Source organism: Danio rerio, chromosome 2, assembly GCF_052040795.2.
Source record: "Danio rerio strain M-AB ecotype USA chromosome 2, GRCz13ab, whole genome shotgun sequence".
NCBI classification, from domain to species: Eukaryota; Metazoa; Chordata; class Actinopteri; order Cypriniformes; family Danionidae; genus Danio; species Danio rerio.
This window is the reverse complement of record NC_141022.1, coordinates 9,434,055-9,456,255: the sequence shown is the minus strand read 5'-3', so window position 1 is coordinate 9,456,255 and position 22,201 is coordinate 9,434,055. Positions and strand designations below refer to the sequence as shown.

Genomic DNA, 22,201 nt, shown 5'->3' with positions numbered 1-22,201 from the left:
AGAATTGTGAGAAAATCGTGATCTTGATTTTAAGCAAAGAAAATCATGATTCACAGTTTTGCCAGAATCGTGCAGCCCTACGGTACACTTTTATGGCTGTTTCCACTATCAATAGGTACCTAACAGCGAATCGTACCATACCACTTTATGGGTACCCTTTGCAAAGCTAGCACAAACAAAAGAGTACCAAAAGGAAAAGTCAGACGCCTTTAAAAATTAACAATCTCCAATACCTGATTCATATACGATTTAAAGTAGGTCTCGGATTGTCCAAAAAGCACTGCATAAAATTACAATTTCCTGCACCGTCTTTAAAATACGACCATTTATTTTCAATGATGTTTCTGTGCTTGTGCATGCATGTAAACGACATTTCATCTTTGTTTACGCTTCAACTAAATGAACACTGAAGTCTATTTAACTGACTGTATTTTAATTTCATTACAACATCAATGCTTTAAAAGGAACCGTATAAAATTGAAAAAGTCACTTTAACCATTCACCGGAAGTTTATCAGTATGGGAAGAAACACTAGCTGTGCATATATTCTATTGCCGCAGATATCCTTTGGCCAGCAAGAACATTCCTTATGTGCCATCTGTAGTTATTTTTCTGAAATAACATTATATTCACAGAAAATGCCCAAGCAGTGAAAAATAGCCTAGCCATAAAAAACACTTAAAACGTTCAACACGTGAAACATCATAATAAAAATACATTTTAATAAATGGGAGGTAAAAATTTAAATGATAAACAAAAAAATCCTGATTGGTTTGGAAAAAAATCCCTGACTTTTATTGTCTAGTATTTTTAAAATTCAACGATTTTCCAAAAATATTTTTTTCTATTTTGATTTGACCGCAGTGTTGTATAATTTCACACTGCTTCCGACAAGTTTGAAATATACTTGCGATGGTAGCTGAACAGAAACACACCTTGTATCCAGCACATAAATAGTTAACTATATGCGACAAAAAAAAAATTTAATTAAATTTAACACTATTTTTTTATTATTATCTGTTTAAACTTTTTCTTTTCAATGGGTTAAAGTAAAAAAAAAAATGCTGTCGAAACAAATAAATAAAAGAAAATACACTATTTTTCTGTATGTTCTGGAGCCATGTGCACGCACTGGCAAATCTGCTTCTCTCCATCTCTCATCAAGATCAGGTTGCTTTATTGGCATTACATTTTGTACAGTATTGCCAAAGCATTTTAGATGTATAAAATATGTAACATATTGACATCATCAAATTAATAAATATTTACAGCAACTGAGAAATAAATGACAGAAAATGGAATAAAAACTGACAATATCTTTAAAATATATAATCATTACATGACTAAAACGTTTAGATTATTTAAATAAAACAAATGGGTTGATTAGCCATTTCTAACGGTGTACAAATATTCTGCAGCCAATTTAGATAATTTTGTCCTCTCTGAGTGTTTAGTAGTTGTTTAGATTAAATAATTATTTATTTAATGTCTCTCTCACGGCTGAGCGCATAAATTAACGACAGCTTAGAAAATGAAAGCAAAACCAGAAGAAAATCCAGGACATTTTAGTAGAGTTAGAAACTCCGGCCGGATGCAAAAAGGTGCGGAAACAGAGTTTGTGCGTTGACGGTGCGGACATAGAATGAGCAGTTAAACGGGTAAAGGAGAGAAGATTTTACACTACTTAATAGCTTGCGGATGTTTGTTTATGTTAGGCGGATACATAAAAAAATTGTAAATGGATGATAATAATAATAATAATAATAGTAAAAAAAAGTATTACTTAATATACTTGGGCAGCCGTTAATGTACCAGGGCGGCCCGCCCAAGTAAAGTCTGTGTGTGGGAAGCACTGATTTCATATGCAACAATTGTTTTTTTTTTAGGCTTGCTGAGTATGTTCATTCTATGACACAAAATATATCAGCAATGCTCCTTGTGATTTTGTATAGTCACAAAATGAGATTATCTTGGTAAAAAAAAAGTAAAGACCATATCAATTTTGTTGATCACAAGGCAACTTATTCCCTGCAATAAATAAAACTCAAACATAAATTATATTGTTTTTTTTGTCAAGAGAGCCAGGTTGATGCTCTGTGTTAATCTACTACAAAAATTATAAATAGTACAATAAATAACAAAAACAAATTGCCATTACTTCAGTACTACAGGCTTTAAATACTATACTGGATAATCTGCCACCTCAAAGTCCAAAAGGCTAAAAACTACTGTAATAATTGATAATTTAACAATGTTAGATATGCAAATTCAAACCAGACAAGTAAACATGTTTAAATCTGTGCCAGCACATCTAAATCTACAATGCAAATCTTCTGTTCAATACACACAAAGCCCTTTCTGAAGTGTAACTGTCACTGTGAATATGCCTTCAATGTAACATCTTTTACATATTATGAACTATAAAGTTCCAAATATAAGGAACTTAGTCTAAATATACCTTCTTTTATAGGATATATGATATATTTTATAGTTTAAATTAGAGTTAGGGATGCAACGATTATAGATTTTGGTTGTCACGGTTATCACGATTATTATTCATTATTTTCAAAAGACTACTAGTTTCGAAAGCCACATGAAAACTTTTCAAAATTTAAAGTGTTATTTAAATTACAAAATAAAATAAATGTCAAAATATTACATAGAATAAATAAATACAAGTGAAATATAAATATCAGTGAAATTTAAACAGAAGTAATAATTTTACACTAAAAATAAATGACAGAATAGCGAATAAATAAATTAGTATTTGTCTATGGTAAATCTAAGCTACATATTAGCAAAATATTTCCCTTTTAACGAGAACAAATGTAGTCAAAGGCTACTGAACCTCTGTCTGAAAGGCATTTTTGATCAACTATATTACAAAATTGTTTACGAACTTGTGCGCGCAAAACACGCATCATGTGAATGGCCCTTAGTTAATAGCCTCAGCCATAGTTTATCCAGTGTGCGTGCATTTTAGCCTCGGTGTACAAGCTCGGAACTTTAAACTAGCACACAGTTGGCATAACTTTGTTTAGTTGCTGTGCAGAACCGTGGTGTTAAGAAATCTTTACGATTAATTAACCGTGACAAATTAAATTGTGGTTAATAGAGAAATTGGTTAATCGTTGCATCCCTAATTAGGGCTGCATGCTATTAGAAATATCTGACATTGCGATATTTTGTGTTTATGCGATATACATTGCAATATGAATAGAATTTCACCAGATAGCTTGATCAGCTCTATTTGGGGGGGAAAAAATACTAATTTAGATGGATTGGGGTGTTTTCGTAAGGATGTAAATCATGTATAAACCATAATTAACAAATATCAAGCAAGAATAATTACAATACAGCAAAGGAAAAAAAGTCAAATATGCAGTGTGTTATGGTTTTCCACAGTCAAACAGCATTCAGGCAGAGAAGTTGATTAATGAAATGTAAAAAAACAATGTACATTAGAGGTGTTAAAATGAATTGCTTCTTCGGTGCAGCACAATGCAGACGCGGACAATTCGGTATCTGTTTAGTAATAGATTCTAACCGGTTATTACTTACTGACGCCATTTATCCCATTTGCGTCATGCCGCGGTAAAATACTATGACGAGGAAGGCGAGCGTGAGTAATTAAAACGCAGAAACTTGAGTTTTGTTTGAAACAGTGTTTTCTTTGAGCAGATAAAATTAAAGGTACAGTTCACATATATGACTGCTTGAATTAAAGGACAAGATTTTATAACAAATATATATAAATTGCATTTATAAATTATACATTTTAATACAAGAATTCTTGTGCTGTGAAGTAAAATATTAAATTGTTTATGGAAAGCATCGTCAATGCACAGTGATGCATCGAGAACCGAATCAATGGCATGATAATTCAGTTACTGAACTAAACCGTGAGACCAGTGTAGGTTCACACCTCTACTGTAAAGTCTTCATTATATTAATAAGTCAGTAATTATTCCTCAGTAATGTTACAAATGCTGTAGTTTATGGTCCCTGAATGCATAACATTCTCTTGAAAAGCCTTTAAAACTCATAAAAACGATAAAGTTTTAATCTGTTATGGTCATACTTTGCAATGACTCCATAAATCTCATATAATCTCAATTGTTGATCAACTATGATCCTAACTCAGCATTGCAGATCCTCCGATGTGAATTGCAGGGAGACACATTGCGATATCAATGCTGAAACGATATATTGTGCAGCCCTAGTCTATAGGATTTGTGAACTGTATTCCAATGCTGTGTCCTAATTCGCATACTTTACATCCTAAATAGCATTCAAAAATAGAATTAGTATGTCCCAAACCATAGTATGTTGAAAATAGTACGCCAAAGGTTTCCGGATGGTTTACTACTTTCGCTAAAAATTCGAAGTGTAGAAGCGCCCATGGTGAGGCAGTGGCGCAGAAGGTAGTGCTGTCGCCTCACAGCAAGAAAGGTCGCTGGGTTGCTGGTTCAAACCTCGGCTCAGTTGACATTTCTGTGTGGAGTGTGCATGTTCTCTTTGCATTCGCGTGGGTTTCCTCCGGGTGCTCCGATTTCCCCCAGTCCAAAGACATGCGGTACAGGTGAATTGGGTAGGCTAAATTGTCCATAGTAAATGAGTGTGTGTGTGAATGTTTGTGTGGATGTTTCCCAGAGATGCGTTGCAGCTGGAAGGGCATCAGCTGCGTAAAAACTTGCTGGATAAGTTGGTGGTTCATTCCGCTGTGGCGACCCCGGATTAATAAAGGGACTAAGCCGACAAAAAAATGAATGAAGCGCCTATATTCTTACTGCCAATATTGGCCATAATAAGGAATGCTCATTTCCATTAATTTTGCCAACTGACAGCTGCCGCTCGTTAACCGATTATTAACTGTTACCTGGTCAGATTAATATTAACATGTTGGTTATGTTGTGGTTCTCATCTCCGCTGTCTTTCCGACAGGTTTCAATATTAGTGAACAGGTGCGGTGAATCAGGTGTTGACACGTGGAAGCTTGCCAACGTGTTGTTGAAGTCCATTTAAACCGAATTGGAAGATCGTTCGGAGAGTCTCCTGTCACGCGGCTTGTTTTGTTTGTTTGTGAAAACTTCTGTTGTATTTGCTTGGTAATATTGTCAAATTTTAACATTGACTATTATTAAGATCAATGTATGGAGACACATGTGATGAGCAGGGTGCCTATTTGTTTTATTAAGTTCCCTCACGTTTTGTGGTTAATAGGGAGGTAAGTGAATGTTGTGTGATTTGCTTTAAATTATGTGCAGGAAAGAGGGTTTAAAACTTAAGTTAGCTGTTGAGTTCTTTATTTGTTATTTTAGCTTTACCTCCACAAGATTTGTATGTCTCCTTTAAAGTTAATGTTAAATAAATTTGACATTATGTTATTTCTTTGGTCAATCATCTTTGTTGTTGTTCTATTTTAAATGGGAAATGAGACTCCGGGCTTTTTATAAAATTTTAGAGGTATCCCATTTAATTCAATTTTATTTTATTGTTACAGGTCTGGCTTGCTTTGTAGAGCTGTGCAAATATAGAAAACGTAACACTGGGCAAAGAGACAACATTAATGGCTCGTTTCCAATGAGTGGTACAGTACAGTACGGTTCGGGTCACCTTTATCAGGCTTGCTTCTCCACTAACAAGGGTACCCTTTTGGTGGGCGTGGTGTACGACAGAAAGTTTAAGCTTTATACACATCAATACTTATTTATAAATGTTTATTACAAACCTTTCTATGAACATGATTAAGCCTGGTTTATACTTCTGCGTCAAGTGACCGGCGTGACCCCCGGCGCATGCAACGCGCGTAGCTGTGCATTTATACTTCTGCGCACTGTCTCTGTTGGTCTGAATTAACACTTCCGAAACGCTAGTGGGCAGAGAGGCAGGAACCGGCGGACGTGCAACAACTTTAACTATGAGGTAAACACAAAACAAAACTTTCCATCTGGAGCTCCTTCACGGGACTCCACACTTGTAAACAATCGCTCTATTGGGCTCGCGTCCAGCTCGCGCCATTTGCGCAACTCTCGGTCCCGCCCAGACTCGTCAACTCTACCAAGCCGACCAATCACAGAGCTTGCGCTACGCGTCGTTGCGACGTGTAGTTACAATTTTTGAGAGGTGCACATCAGTGACGCCGACGGCCACATCGAAGGGCTATGCGTCAGCGCCGTAGCATACGCCGCCGTTTGACGCAGAAGTATAAATCAGCCTTTAGACTATAACTGCAGATCAATGACTGTGAAATAGCCTACTGTAACGTCTGCGATTACATAAAATATATAAATGCAACATATATGAACACATAGAGACCCCTTACAGTCTCCGATTTGCTACCAACTACAGTAAAACTACAAAGCATATTTAGGTTCATAAACAGCAACATAGCCCAGTCAGTGCAAAACTCTCATGTGTCTGTCATCTTCACCAGCACATGTAACCTCTGTTAGAGAGTAATTCTGTCATTCCGAGTTCATATTAGTCCAGAAGGCGATGATAAACATGGCAGTTTGTTCGTGATTCAGGTTGCTGAAACTATTTGCTCCTGAGTTTTGTTTGGCTTCTCCTTCGTGCTTCACTCTCGCTTTTGTCCATTTCTTTCTGAATGGATCAGATGGCGGAGACACTTCAATAATAACACACGTTATCATCAGGCCAAGAAGTTCGTTATATCAAATATAGACGCGATCGCGAGCTCCCGTAAGAAAGCGAAAACCGCTCGCACCTTCAGATGACCTCGTAAAAACAACTACAAGACACAGCAGATATTCTTCTTCTTGGCTTTCTGTCTGTAAAGACGACGACAAGGTTGACTTGAGCTTGGGTCATCCATGGCTTGTTATTATATGCATATAGTTTTGCGGAGTAATCTCTCGGCTGTGTATAAAAACATGCTGGTTCCTTTGTTTTATTCTGGCCTCACATGAGCTTGTGACGTATCTCTGGAACCAATCAGTGTTCAGCTGCATGTGTAGCTCCACCTTCTGGTCCCCCTTCTCGTGTTTGGTACCCTTTCGAAAGGGTGCCGAAAAAGTGGTACGGTTCGACCAAACCGGACCTTACCGTACCACTCTACGTACCATCCTATGGTTTATATATTGTTTCCTCCACCTGTCAGAGGAGTTTGTGGGTACGAGAGAGATCTCAGGTCTTGTAGGAGCAAATTGTGGCGACTGACTACTTTCCTCCTCCATGTTTCCTCTGTTGTTGTTGTTTATTGTGTCGACGTCTCCACACACGCTCTTCCTTCTACGTCATTAAACTGCAGAGAAGTACCACAAAGTCGGAAGTTTTATGACGTACAAAATAGAATGCCTCAATAAATCCGAACTGCCTGTTTACATGAGCCATATATCTGATCTATTTCCACATACGAAGGAGGTCTGAAACTGATCTGTACATATTCGAATGCATGTGTTTTTTTTGTGTTTACACGGTCATAGAACAGATCAGATCTGTCACATATGAGCCAAAAATTGGAATTGGGTCACATTTAACTGACAGTGTAAACGGGGCCCATGATAACCAAAACATGTGGCATGCATTCTATAATATCTTTATACTTTTGGACACTTCCACAAACAAAGAGTTTACATTTCAGAACCACTTTTGCAAATTGCACCAACAGATTAGGCATAGAACGATAACCGTTTTTAAGATATACCACGGTTTAGATGTTAAGGTTTTAAAACCGCCAAAATGTTTAGCTATATCGTTTCTAAGGTATGCGTAAGAATTTTTATTTACATTTTTTATTTGTTTTTTTTTTAGGACAACAGCATCTCCAGCAGAAAACATATTCAAAGATGCCGTTTTAAATTGTAAAGAAATCTGTACTTCTGAAGCTAATGTAGACAGCAGAAGTCATTGATTCATTTGAATTATTTAGCCTGGCATGTTTACTGTTCCAAAACATAATATTTTAAATGTTTCTTAAAATAAAATATATTGTGTTGAAAGGAAAAAAAAAGTTTTAGTTTTTAACCTAGACATTTAAAAAAGATTGTTTAAGTGGAGTAATCACAATACAGAGAAACTGTGACATTTTTATCCAAGGTTATCATATTGTAAGAATCGTACACCAGCCCATACCCAACACAGATACACCTACTATATTCTAGAAACATTAGATTCCCTATTTGAATTACATTTGCTATTTATTGGATTCATCTGATTAATAAAACAAACTGACAGCTGCAGCAGTGCTTCATACATCACGCATAAACCATGACAGACACGAAAGCAAAAAACTTACAGGAGCTTGAACCATCCCATAGCAGTGATTACAGCCAACTGCCCTCAAAGTCACTCAGACTGTTTAATGGGCGTGAAATATATGATGTTGTCATTCTGTTCAAGAATCTGAAACTTCCTGAATATTCTTAACAGCTCGCGCGCGTGGCGAAGAACTTTAAATTGACACGTGCTCGCCAAAAAAACTATCAGAAACATGCTAAGAGAAAAATCCTCGCCCTGTGGTCAACTCAACGTGTTTCCTAAAATGTTCTGCACTGTGTTTTTATGCAGAACTCTGTTTGTCTGAGTGACTGGAAATGATGAACCCACATTTCAACCCAGCTCTAATGAGATGCTTTCCTCAGAAAGGCGTGTGTATGCATTAGACACAAACAACAGTGACTTAAGCACTGTTACAGATTAATACCTGTTAGTAATTTATATAGAACAGCCTTGAAAATGAATATATTCTCCTTCAATTACATTTAATGGGCCTCTCCGGTAAAAAATCGCATCCAAAGCTCGGCTTGATGTCCAACCCGGCTGCTCAAAACAGCAGTGCAAGTTTCCCCAGCCATGTAGACTTCTGATAACTCATGCATTAGCCTCAAATGCAACACGTATGGCTCATACAGTCAGTAAACTCTTTATTAAGAGTATGCTTAAAATACATTACCAACCGTTAAACTGAACAAATGTGTCCGCAAGGTTTTATTAGCTCACCGGCTAACCCCTGCATTCACAGGATGCGCAATTGCGTTTTCATGTATGCTATAAATAACACAGCATATTTGAGTAAAGGGCCACGCAATGATAAATAAAAAAACTGTTGTTTTCTTTTCTTCCACAACTCACACACTAATTAGCATTTTGGCTAAAAGCGCTAATGAAGATGATCGAGCCTCACTTTAGCATGCTAATGCTAACGAATTTGGCGCAACCCATTTAACGCACATTCTTAACACTTGTTAGCAAACGGAAAACATATTGAGTCTTTGTGCTAATTAACGAAAACATCAGCAAAAGCTGATCATTTGCATTTGCAGATAAAAGGGCCTAAACGTGGGAGCTAATATGCTAGCGGGTAACAGTGCAGAGGAGCGGGGGCAGCGTGCACATACACAACTGATCAGCCGCAACAACTTTGCCCATAAAATCCGCTCGAACTGCTACAATCGGAGCGGTTCTTCAACCAGAGTCTGGTTTAACTTCGAGATAAAGTCGGGGAATTGGACCTGAGTGACGGATAATTCAATGTAAAAGGGTTTATGAAGCTACAGAATTACACTTACCTCACTTCCGCAAATCGTTTGCTGCACATTCGGCAGCCGCCATGTTTTTTTCTCTGTCGGTGCTGCTGTGAATGCGAATCCCACAATCCCGCTCACTGCGATACTGTACAGGACAGCAGCCGCGGCCCACACGCTCACTGCTTTCATAATGACCGGCTCTCAAGAGCTCTGCTGTCAGCGCCGATCCGACCGAACATTTCAGCCTTCAACATTAGTAGATTATTGTTGGTAGAATTCACTATTATGTGCTATTAGCTCGTCTAGCTCGGGAGATAATTGTTCGACTGCACCGCTGCCATTCAGGGCTCAGTAAACTACTTTAATTTTATGACAGGCCAAGGTCAATAAATCAAATTCGCTGTTAAATTAATGGCTATGTTAGAATGTATCATCATCTATGCTACACTATTTTAAATAGGTGCTTCTAAGGGGTTTTACAACTGGTGTGTATTATAATAAAGCACACAAATGTGTATAAATTACATTTAAGTGACAAAAAAAAAAAAATTTAATGAAATGATGAATGAATAAGCCCTTTAAATAAAAATTTTATATAAAAAACGAATAGCTAAAACAAAAAAGGAGCTCACTTACATGTTCCCTAATATATAACATTTGTCAGTATAAACAGTTTAATAATACAAAGAAATTAACTTATGTATTTCAGACTTTAGAATGGAAATCCGTTATTTCACATTGATCGTCTTGTAGGAGTCTAGTATTTCAAATATTTTGACCTTGATATTTTGACATATTTCACACTGTAAGTTACATGAAAGACATGAATTCGACAAAAATAAAACAAAAATATTTGTTCTCATACTCAAGAAATTATTTTTGTTTTACTTTAATTTTATTAATGCAAAAATGAACAAGTGAAAAAAAAATTCTATATATATATATATATATTATTTTTAAAAGTGTGTGTGTGTGTGAGAGATTTTGGGGTGAAATACTACCTGGACTGTGTGTGTGTGTATGTGTGTGGCATTTGTGTGCACTGTAAGAAATGCGGGGTTCCACACAATTCATTCATGTTGTCACAACGCAAACCGATTACGTTAACTTACTTAAGTAGATTGAACAAAAAAAAATTTAGTTGTCCCCCAAAAAATCTCAAACACCCTGCTGAAAAAAAACAGCTTAAACCAGCCTAGCCTAGCTGGTCGACCAGGTCGGTTTTAGAGGGGTTTTGGCCATTTCCAGGCTGGTTTCCAGCCATTTCCAGCCTGATCTTAGCTGGTCAGGGTGGGAGATGACCAGCTAAAACCAGCTTGGCCAGCCTAGCCAGGCTGGGAGCCCAGCCAAAACCAGCTATGTCCAGCTTAAACCAGGCTGGTCAAGCTGGATTTAACAGGTCATTTTCCAGCCTGACCAGCTAAGACCAGGCTGGAAATGGCAGGAAACCAGCCTGGAAATGGCCAAAACCCCTCTAAAACCAGGCTAGTCAATCAGCTAAAACTAGCCAACCAGCCTAAGCTGGTTTAAGCTGGATTTTTCAGCAGGGAAGTGTGCGTTTTAGCTCATTTTAAATAAGTAGCTCAAAAAAAATCAGCAGAAATATTTTTGGAGTGTGTGTGTGTGTGTGTGTGATGTGTATATGCCATTCCGTAAGCTTCAGATCATACAAACAATGACAGATATTGACAGCATCAATTTGGAGTTTAATCTTAAACCACTCAGATACAGCTTTCTTCTCGGTGGACAATTAATATTGAAAAACGACATCACATCTTTCTATACATTAAATAATGCCTTGAATGTATACACATGAGGCAGCAGGATTGAATTGATCCGTTTTTTTCCCTCTTTCACATCTCATTTTCGAACAAGACAGCCTTTGAAGGGTTCAATTGTGAGCCGTATTGTTTGCATCTCCAGTCGCACAGCTATTCTGCACAAATAAAAAATGAGAAATCGATTTTCTTGCCAGCATAATGTGCCACGTCATTCCTATTAGCGTGCATTCGGCTTCGATTTAGCTTGTCAAAATCGTTATTACGAACAAAGACGACGTCCATGAATGCCAGAATAATCATACCCCTCTGGAATAAATAACATTTAGTGCAGAAACATGGTGTTGTTTAAGTACTAGTACATTCAAATACACATCGAACATCAGAGCTGAAGCATGCACGCTTTGAATCTACAGTACGGTGCAAAACAAAAGTTCTTTCCTGAGACTACGCAGCATTTAGCATCCCTTCGTAAGCAAAACATGACGTTCTCATCCACTACGTTCTTCATCGAGACAGCGAAATATGTACAGATGCGGTGGAATTCATTTGTGGTTCACCAAAAAAATCATGAGCTATTTGAATCGGAAGCTAAATTCATCAAGAACACAGCTGAAGACCCAAATTCAATTCATTAATAGACTGAAAACCGATCTTATTTCTAATCGTTCAGTGGATATGCACAATATGTACAAGCGTCAAGCACAATGGAGGAGCTTTCATCCATCCGTCTGCTAATAAAGAACAGTCATAAAGGGTGAAGAGTGCGTATGTTGAGTGAAGCTGTAAGGTCCTTTTGCTTGACTGTTGGAAAACAAAAGTGAAGTGCTAGATAAGTGTTTGTCGGTCCCCTTGGCGGTCCAGCAGCTTCTCGGTACACTACACTGTGCGCGTCTCCACTTCGATCTTCTCCTCTGACTGTGAAGTCTCGGACTCTTGATGGCTGACGCTGGGCCGCACGGTCACTACAGGCCCTCCTCCGTGAATGTTATGGAGGAAGTTCCAGGTCTCTTCGGATATTTGACCTGAATCAGCACCTGGGTGACCAAAACAAAAAAAGAAGAAAACAGTTTTGAGAGTTACTTGACGCAGTTAATAATGACTATATGTATTTTAATCAGTTTCTGCTTCTTTTAATTACTATATTGTATGCTAAATTATTAGCCCTGTTGTGATATTAATTCTTTTTCAAATATTTTCTCAGGTTATGTTTAACAGAGTAAGGTACATTTCACAGTATTTACTTTTTTTTCTGGAGAAAATTTAATTTCTTTTAGTTTTGCTGGAGTAAAAACAGTTTTAAAAGTAATTTTTTATTCGATATTTTTAGCCCCCTTTAAAGGGTCACGAAACACCAAAACACATTTTTTGAGCTGTTGTCAGTCGTATATGTGTCCCACACTGCTAAAAACACAATTAGGACACCTATATTTCACTAAAAAGTGTAAATTGGTTGTTTTTGCGTTATTTCAAGCAAATTCGTACTTCCGGTTTGAAACGAATTTTTGAAACTGCGTCATGGTCATGAGATAATAGCGTTGTATTCCAGCGTGCAGACTGGACGTCTGTGCCTGAGTGAGTCTTATTACGTCTTACAGTGTGATGCATTAATGCATGAGTAAAGCTTGGTTCAAACCAATCAGCACGCTCTATTGTGTAACTTCATTAATATTCATTACTGTCACTGTGTTTAGACGACAGAGACGCCACGTTGTGTTGGCAAAACAAGCGTGAAGTGTTGCTTTTATAGTTTGCTGCAGTTAAGTTTTGTTTTCATTTTCTCTCTGTGAGAGCGCAGCTGGAGTCACGTGTGGATTAACAGTGTACGCGACACTCGACAACAATAACTTGCGTCTAAGGAGGATTATTGTTTACCTGAGAGCTGTTCTCATCTGCAAACACTAAGATCCGGATACGCTTGTAGTCTCCTCTTAATAAAGACGCAGCTCTAGTTGCTGGTGATTGTCCTGTATACAGATTTGGTAAGTGAGCACCCAGTGCTCTTTGTTTATTCAGTTTGTTCGTATCGAACAAACTATTGCACTGAGTGTAAACATGTTAGCATCACAACCAAACTTTAACCTTGTGTAGGATTTTCACTGGATTTTGTGACCGGAATAACACACGCGGTTTTCTGACGCTACCTGTCGAGTGCATCTAAGTTTCTGGGAAATGCTGAGGTTTTTTTTCTCTCATTCGCCATGCGGTATCAAACATTGCATGAAAATACACGCTTACAGCAGTTCCTCAAATCAAATATCTCGTTTGTCGCGAGGGACATGAATGAATTCCCTGAATGAAAGAGCCAAACTGCAGTTAAAGTCCACCATTAAATAATTTGGCAAATAATTAGACTACAGATGTCCATGTAAACACAGTCACTTTGTCCCCTGTGTGTGTGTATTTTGACTCTGAAACTCAGCGCGTGCAAATAGACACTCCCACACCATGCCTCTTTTCTTCCTCCGACACTCCCCCCTAAACAAAGTTGGACACGCCCACTTTTCTGACTTTTTCCAAAGTAGAGGTGTGAAAACACCCTGCTAAAACGAGGGGGTTTCATGGCCCTTATATATTTTGTAGAACATATTTTGTAGAACAAAACTATTTTGTATTTTGTAAATATTTTGTAGAACAAAACACTGATGTTGTCTAATGACTTGCCTGGTTAACCTAATAAACTTAGTTAAAGGTGCTTTCTGAAAGTTTTTGACTCTTCTAAAGCAAAAAAAAAAAAAACATCATATGCTTGCAGATATTTCAGAAACATGCTAATTGAACATTCTTGTTTATCTGAAAAACAATGCTGAAGCTAGATATTCTGCGTTTCATGCCGGAACATCTGTCATTGTTTTGGTCATTTTTACTCGCCAGTGTAGCCGATTATATTTCAGCACTCCGGGTTTGATTCGTATCAAACAGTGTATTTGATTCGTTCAGTCAGAAAGGCTCTCAAAGCATGCACCCTTGACCAAAATGTGACCTCCAGTGGACAGTAGCAGCCTTCGAAATGAGACGCAGATTCAGAGTTCCACATGAGGTGTTATTAATTAGCAAATAATATAAATATATTACGAATGTAAACATTAGGTGAGCAGGTTAAATTGTAACCCTGTGTCCTAACAACACAATATGTGACTAGATTTGTAGTGATAAGCAATTGGGCTGTTTGCACCAGATGGAACATGACAGAAATGTAAATACAGCCATTTAGAAGCACAGAATAGTGCACTTACTGCACTCCAGTGAAATGGAAAGGTTTATAATCAAATCAATTCAAATTAAACCTCTTTAAGAAAATTACATGTAGATACTGAATCCCTGATATGTGCTGGCTTGCACGGAGTCACAGTCCTAAAGTTAAATTTCAAACGGTTTATTTTATTTTCAAGATTTGAGGTAAACTATCCACTGCTGCTTTCAGTAGTATGGCAATAAATGTCATATAAAATAGCATTCATACTCACATAAATAGCATTTATCACTGAATAAAGCACATAAGGTGTACCCGAGGTGATCACTGTCAGTTTTCTATTGTTCAGGTGCCAAAAAGCCGTTTGTACAATACAAATGTCAGGTGTTTGTTAGGACAAAAACTCTTTTTAATATGGAAAATGTTCCTTTTATCGCGTGCCGCTGCTTTTATTTTGAACATGGTTTAAATCAGCCTTTGTTGGTGTCGTCAATCTGGCAACCGGCTCTTGCGTGTGTTTTGAAGTGGGAGTGCAATACCTAATTCAACCACTGGTTGTCAAACTTACATACTGCACCTTTAAGCCTTCAAATTGCAGTTGAATAAGAGTTTCAAAGTAACTACTAAAACATTCCGCACTCTCATCATGGCAAAGACAAAATAAATTAATTATTAAATGAATGTTGAAACTATTATGTTTAAAAATGTGTTGAAAAAAATCTGTTCAACAGCCATTGGAAGATCTTTGAAAAGGAGATAATGTCACATACATGCACATGCATGCACAACATTGTATTGTCTGCTGTTAAGTTTAAAGTATTTGTTGTGAACTAATTTGAACAAAAATGTGTTCATATGTAAACTAGAGCTGTACAATATTTGGAAAAAACTGACATTGTGATATTTTATTTTTCTGGGATACACATCAGGATTTTGATTAGAATTTCACTACTGCATAAAACAGTGGTTCTCAAAGTGGGGGTCGGGACCCCCCGAGGGGTCGCAGGGCAATGAAGGGGGGTTACCTGGTGATTTCCAAAAATCTATTTATTTTTATTAAACCATAAGAATTAACATATTTTATCCATAACTATACTGAAAATAAAAATAGTCGTTTATAGTTACTATATACTATATAGTTACTATAGTAGCTTATAGTTACTAGTTCTATTGGATTGCGACCCCTGGGGTAATTACATTATATTAAAGGCAGCAATAGCGTCAGATGCATTTTGATTTTATAACATCAGGTTATTCTTTCTGGCACATTTAAAGCACTGACACAAATTTAACTGGTGTGTCTGCGTCATTGCATGCAAGGTTTCAGTATTTATAACCACCTCAGAGGATATTGGGGGTCGCGAGTCACTGGCATTGTTATTTTGGGGGTCGCGGGCTGAAAAGTTTGGGAACCCCTGGCATAAAACATACTAAACCAATGACAAGCATTGAAAAAAACTGTAGAGCAAAGACATGGGTTTTCTGGTTTTCAAGGAGTATTCAGGTACACAAACTGAATAATCAAATGTAAAATAGCATGTACACTATCTCACAAAAGTGTTGTTGCCTATCCAAGTTTTAGGAACAAATAATAACTTGACTTCTAGTTGATCATTTGGTATCAGAAGTGGCTTAAATGAAAGGCAAAGGCCTCTAGATTACACTTATTTTACCAAAATAAAATATGATCATGTCTTGATCTTTAATTATTTAATTAGGACAGTAAGGTCTGACTGCTTAAATGTCTTGTCACTTAACAGAAATAATGTGCAGTATAGAATATGAAATCATGGTGCAGTGAAAAAATAATTAATATTCTTTATAACTCCTAAGAGCTTGAAGGACTGCGTCCATACATCTTTGCAATGACTCAACTTAATAATAGTCATCTGGAATGGCAAAGAAAGCGTTCTTGAAGGACTCCTAGAGTTCATCAAGATCCTTTGGATTCATCTTCAATGCCTCCTCCTCCATCTTACCCCAGACATGCTAAATAATGTTCATATCTGGTGACTGGGTTGGCCAATCCTGGAGCACCTTGACCTTCTTTGCTTTCAGGAACTGTGATGTGGAGGCTGAAGTATGAGAAGCTACCCTGGTAAAGAATTTGCCCTCCCCTGTGGTTTGTAATGTAATGGGCAGCACAAATGTCTTGATACCTCAGGCTGTTGATGTTGACATCCACTCTGCGGATATCTCACACACCCCCATACTGAATGTAAACCCAAACCATCACTTTTCCTTCAACAAACTTCTGTGAAAATCTTGGGTCCATGCAGGCTCAAATAGATCTTCTGCAGTATTTGTGATGATTGGGATGCAGTTCAACAGATGATTCATCAGAAAAATCTACCGTATGCCACTTTTACAACTGGGATCGACAACAAGACTTTTGTCAGGTAGTGTATTGACCTTATTCTAAAATGCGGAAGTGCGCCTGTTTTCGCGATTGTCTTAGAACTTCCGATTCAGTCGCCTATGGGAGAAATGACTAGGAATAATAAACGGCAGAAAATGGCCAAACTACTTGCTCAACAAACAAATGTTTGCATGACTACAAAGACCAAGTAGCATAATATAATAAGAAAATATTAAATTGCAACATCAAGCAGCGTAACGAGCAGTTGTTAACGTCAAAAAATGAATGGAAGTGAATGTGACCGGATGTCGCAAGACAAAAAGATTCAAATGGCAGCGCCCACTCGTCAGCTGAGAATAAGGTCAATAGTCTTCATCAAATATACATAAATACAACCAATTGGTCTTAAAGCTTTCTGTTGGTCAGTGTGGTGGTCACATAACTTTGAACATACAATCGGCAAGTGGAAATTGTTGGCCATATGCAAAACTCTCCAACATGTGAATTCCTAAGGAAATGACTAGATGTGACTTAGGTAAATGTGATACATTTCTCTTCCAACATTTGCTCTGTTATACATACACTCTCTCTGCGCAGCAAAAAAGTGCTGATGATCTGAAAACTCTGACACTAAAGCTGGAGATCCCTACTGCGGTACTGCAATACAGCCAGCCTGCTTTACTGCATAAAGTCACTAGTGATTGTGTTTGCTGAAAGCCTGTCTGACAAAAGAACTTACTATTATTTTTCTGCCAAAATGACAGGTTATTTTATTCAGTGTGTATTTTCATAGAAAAATAAGGGGAATTGTGCAGTTTTAGCATTTGAGAAGCTTCTTAAGATAAGGTTTCGCAATGTAGAATGCATACTACAAATTAAAAAAAAAATGTAGATATTGTAAAATAAATCATCCTTTCATTTACTCAATTTTGGCTGAGATCAATTCATCAATTCTGATGAAATGTACATTCCTAAGATATTTAATTATTTTAATGAAGTACTAATCAAAACCTGAAGCTAACATTCAGTTTATTTACTTGATTAAAATTGCTCAAAAATGACTATCCTTCAGCAGGTAACTAAACATAAGATTGTTGAGGTTTAAATCTAACAGAAGACAGGACGGCTTTGGAACCATTTGACTGTAAATAAATGATAATATAATTGGTTTTTCATTTTCACTCAGAAATCAATTACTTTGAGGAAATAACATGGGTTATGAATGCTACTTCTTGTTGACTTCAAAGGAAAACAAATCTGGATTACCTGGCTTCAATGTGATGTGTCCATTTTTATTTACAGCAATCTTGGAGTTATCAATTGGCCCCGGTGGGTCTGAAACACACAAGATCATCCATCATCAAAAGACAAAGCATTTTCTGCATCAAAAGCAAACATGAAACGCAACAGAAAACCAAAAATTAGTCAAGAACACTGAAAAGAAATCAAATTTACTACTTTCTATTTATCTATCGCTAGATTTTGCATTTTTAGCCTAAATTTAAAGGTGCAGTAGGTGATTGTTCTTAGAAACATTTTTTTTTGTAGTGCTGGTTGAAAGTCTCTTCACATTCATGGTTTCCGATACATTCATTCTTCCATGGCGGAGTGCCACACCAAAATTAATTCTGCCACAGCTACATTACAGCATTTCATTCAAAACATTCAGTCGTGTTTTTTTTTTTTTTTTTAATAGCGAGTAATAATCGCTCCAAAACGTATTTAAAGTTAAGTGAAATATAACAGCGCAAACTTTTCTGTCACATAATAGAGCTGTGCGCTATTTGTTTAACCCTTTAAGGCAGGGGTGGGCAAACTCAGTCCTGGAGGGCAGGTGTCCTGCATAGTTCAGCTCCAACACTAATCAAACACACCTGAACATGCTAATCAGTGTCTTCAAGATCACTAGAAAGCAGGTGTGTTTGATTAGAGTTGGAGCTAAACTGTGCAGGACACTGGCCCTCCAGGACCGAGTTAGTCCACCCATGCTTTAAGGTGACGTGCTGACTGACTGACTGACTGACTAACTGACTGACTGACTGACATGTGCGTGATGCAAGCAAACACGACGTAGCTTTCAGTTAAGATGAACACAGTTTCAATACTTATACTTTATAGATAAAGGTCTAGGGCTCTGCATTTAATGACTTTATTTAGCCGGAGTTTATAGCCGTTTTGCTTTAGGATACACTAATGCCGCTCAGTAGGTCTATTGGAGACATTCATAAATAATCCTAGCAAATCTAATAAATGTTGGAGACGTATTTGCTACATACATACACTAAATCGCACTTCATCAGCGTTTATTTGAGAGCGCACAAGAAAATGCACTTGAGCAGCGTCTATTAGAGGCATGCGAGAAGGAAGAGGAAATTAGTGCGCAAGCAGAGATTCACATGCTCGTATTACATAAATGAGATTTCGACTTGTAATACTGCACGCACGACATTTGTCATTGAAATAACGACATAGGTAGATCTGTGAAAAAAAAGGCCTGCCGCCACAACTGGAAAAAATCCTATAGGAAACACTGACCTTCCAATAGTAATTAATTAAGTAAATTATGTAAATGTGTTTATATGTATTTTTATATTCTGGATAAGGCATAAAACTAAAAAGCGTTCATACAAATAAATATTGTCAAACTGACAAATAACTCAATTACGACAGGTCTCTCAAATGTCAATGAATTTAAATTTGAATTTCTGTGCAGCATCTTTAAGTAGACAGATACGTCACTCGCGCGCACATGTGAAGCACGCATCTACCGCTGACAGAGAGACGTCATCCTGCAAACTCTGCATCAACCTGAACTTCTTTCTGAAAGACCATCGTGGGCTTGTATGCATGAAAAGAATAATCGTTTCTGAAAGAGCGTCTGCCAAAAATGCAAAATCAAAACTTTTCTCAACACTAATGATTTTGTGGTGCAAAGTTAATTTAAACATTCAGTTATTCTTCACACCGATTGAGAAACCGGCTACTATAATACTACTATATATAAAGAACATCTGCTCTAACTGTAAAACTAAACAAATTGCTAAATACTTTTGACAGATGAAAGTGTAAAGCCTGCAGGCCACAACAACTGTAGAAAGTTATTGTGTATCATATTTAACAAACCGTTTACTATGAATTTTATGTCATTTTGCTCATTTGGATAATTGAATATTAATCAGATGATGTCATTACGCTGCTGTGCCGTCAGCCAATCGTTGCATTGCTAATCATGATTTCGAGGATCGATAGATCAGTCCTTCACAACAGAAAACATTCGCAAATTTGTTTGAAGAACCAAATTAGCCAGAGATCAGTTATCAAGATTAAAAGATCCAGGATCTGTCAAATCATCTTAGATCATTTAAAAGTGCAGTAGGTAATCTGCCAAAATGCAAACCGCTTAGCATATTATCTTTAGACGGCGGGGAGGGACTGTGATTCAAAGCCACGCCTTCTGAAATCGCAAACGCGCACAGAGCGTCACAACAGCAGACAACCCACTAGTTCATGTCATTCGCCAGTCAGTTAGTGTTTGGCCGGCGGCATGCAGGAATTACATTTATTACTAAGCCATACTTACATGCTATTTCAGAGCAAATATTCAGAGTAGCATGGTAAACAGTATAGGAAGGCTGTCATTGTTAAAAAATTAACCAATGTGAATATAAAAGCAACTTCAGCTCAATAAAGCAGGTTAGGCGGAATAGCGCTATTTTACTGATGTTTTGTTGATAAACAAAAAATAAATCTACATTATCAATGCTGTAAAAGGCCCTTATAAAAATGAAAATAGTCACATCAATCTTTCGCCCGCCATGTCTTTCTCACGTCTGTGCATATAAGCTATTCATAACGCAACACAATCTAACATAAGCTTAGCCTGACTAAAATAATTTTAAAACAGAACATTACCTGTCTAACAGTAATACCTCAGCTATAGTGTCGTCCTTCCTCCAGCGTGCAAAAGTAACTCCAATATTGATTCAGGATTTTTAAGTTTAAATTTCACCGCGTCTGTGATTGTCCCGTGAACACGCATCGCTCATGCAGGCGGGCACTCGCGAAAGGTGGATCTGCGTGAACAGATGCGCAGAAGTCCGATTCTACATTTGCTGACAGACAGTTTGAGCTACTAATCGCAATTATGGGAGATGTCGGCCCGACAATATTTAATTGTATGAAATTTTTTTTCTTTTATGAATTACGCCAAATATAAAAATACATATAAACACATTTCAATCATTTACTTAAATCATTACTATTGGAATGTGAAGAGACTTTCAACCAGCGCAACAAAAAATGTTTCTGAAGACAATCACCTACTGCACCTTTAAGCGAGGTACAAGAACAGACCCCTGCTAAACAAAACTGGAAAATAGTGAAAGATTTGGGAAGACTAGCAAGATTTTACTTCATTTCACTACTCCAATATCTAATCCAATCATAATTGTAAGCATACCAAACAATTCCGAATAAAAAAACTTGAAGGTTTAAGATTTGTCTTCTATAAGCTTGAATTGACAATCTCACAATGTGCGGTTTTGTTCTATTTGTGACGTAATTTCAACTAAAACTTGAAAAACGGGTAGGACAGACTAGCCCCTCCCCCTTTTTGCTATAATGAAATGTCTGCCAGTGAGTATGGTTGACCTTCTAAAATAGAGGGCGGGACATGTCAGATAATAGAAAGCATTTGATTGGTCAGAAGATTTGATGTAAAATATGAGGTGACGTAAAGGAAAAACAATCCATTTAGGAGGAAGTGACAAACTTCTAGCTTTGGATGCTCATATCTTCTAAATGCAAATGTTGTCAGTGTTTTGGAGCACACTAGCTTACACATAACCTTAAGACTGACATACTGATGCGAACATCTAAAAAACTTTATTATGATCTCATGGGGACTTTAATTACTAGCACAGATTTTATTTGCATTTGTTTTGTCTGCGGTATTTACTTGATCACAAAATCATTTTATCGGTTTATCAACTCCGTATCCATTAATAACCACAGAAGAATCATGTTAATATTCGATTTCACTCTTTTGGAGGCTTTAGAAATATTGGATGAGAAACGACTTACCAATGTCCTTGCCTTTGACAAAGCTTTCCCATTCCCGGAACCACTGCATGCTGATACAGTATATCACCACAGGAGACTCCTCCTCCTGAAACGCCTTATTGAGCTACATGAAGGACAGAGAGAGGGAAAGAGAACACAGCACATGAGACCAAGCAGGAAAAAGCACACTATTGCATGAGCACATTTATTTTATTTAGGTTTCTTTTCCTATTAAAAATTTTATAAACTAATAAAAAATGTATTTCACTGCTTTGTGTCTAGTTTGTGCTAGAGGAAAACTTGGCTCTTTGTGAAAACC

General features: G+C 37.2%; 2 protein-coding genes across 9 annotated transcripts in view; both read right to left on the bottom strand.

Annotated features, from left to right (window-relative positions):
• zzz3 (zinc finger, ZZ-type containing 3) overlaps nt 1-9,650 on the bottom strand; it is a 675,084-nt gene extending 665,434 nt beyond the window's left edge. For all 4 annotated transcript variants that reach the window (XR_015477886.1, XR_015477887.1, XR_015477888.1 and 1 more), the window contains exon 1: nt 9,534-9,650. The gene's annotated coding sequence lies outside the window, so the exon portion shown is untranslated. The remainder of the gene's footprint in view (nt 1-9,533) is intronic.
• Nucleotides 9,651-11,176: 1,526 nt separating this feature from the next.
• The window catches only part of usp33 (ubiquitin specific peptidase 33), a 62,557-nt gene continuing 51,532 nt past the window's right edge, over nt 11,177-22,201 (bottom strand). For 3 of the 5 annotated variants that reach the window (XR_015477660.1, NM_213227.1, XM_087239164.1), the window contains exons 22-24: nt 21,904-22,006; nt 18,088-18,156; nt 11,177-12,306 (exon numbers count right to left, since the gene is read on the bottom strand). Coding sequence is in view for 3 of the 5 variants with exons in the window: in NM_213227.1 (NP_998392.1) it covers nt 12,149-12,306; nt 18,088-18,156; nt 21,904-22,006 (330 nt within the window). In the remaining 2 variants the exon portion in view is untranslated. Of the gene's footprint in view, nt 12,307-18,087; nt 18,157-18,495; nt 18,661-20,365; nt 22,007-22,201 lie in introns of those variants that run through there. The other 2 variants (XM_087239165.1, XR_015477658.1) reach the window with 2 other exon arrangements.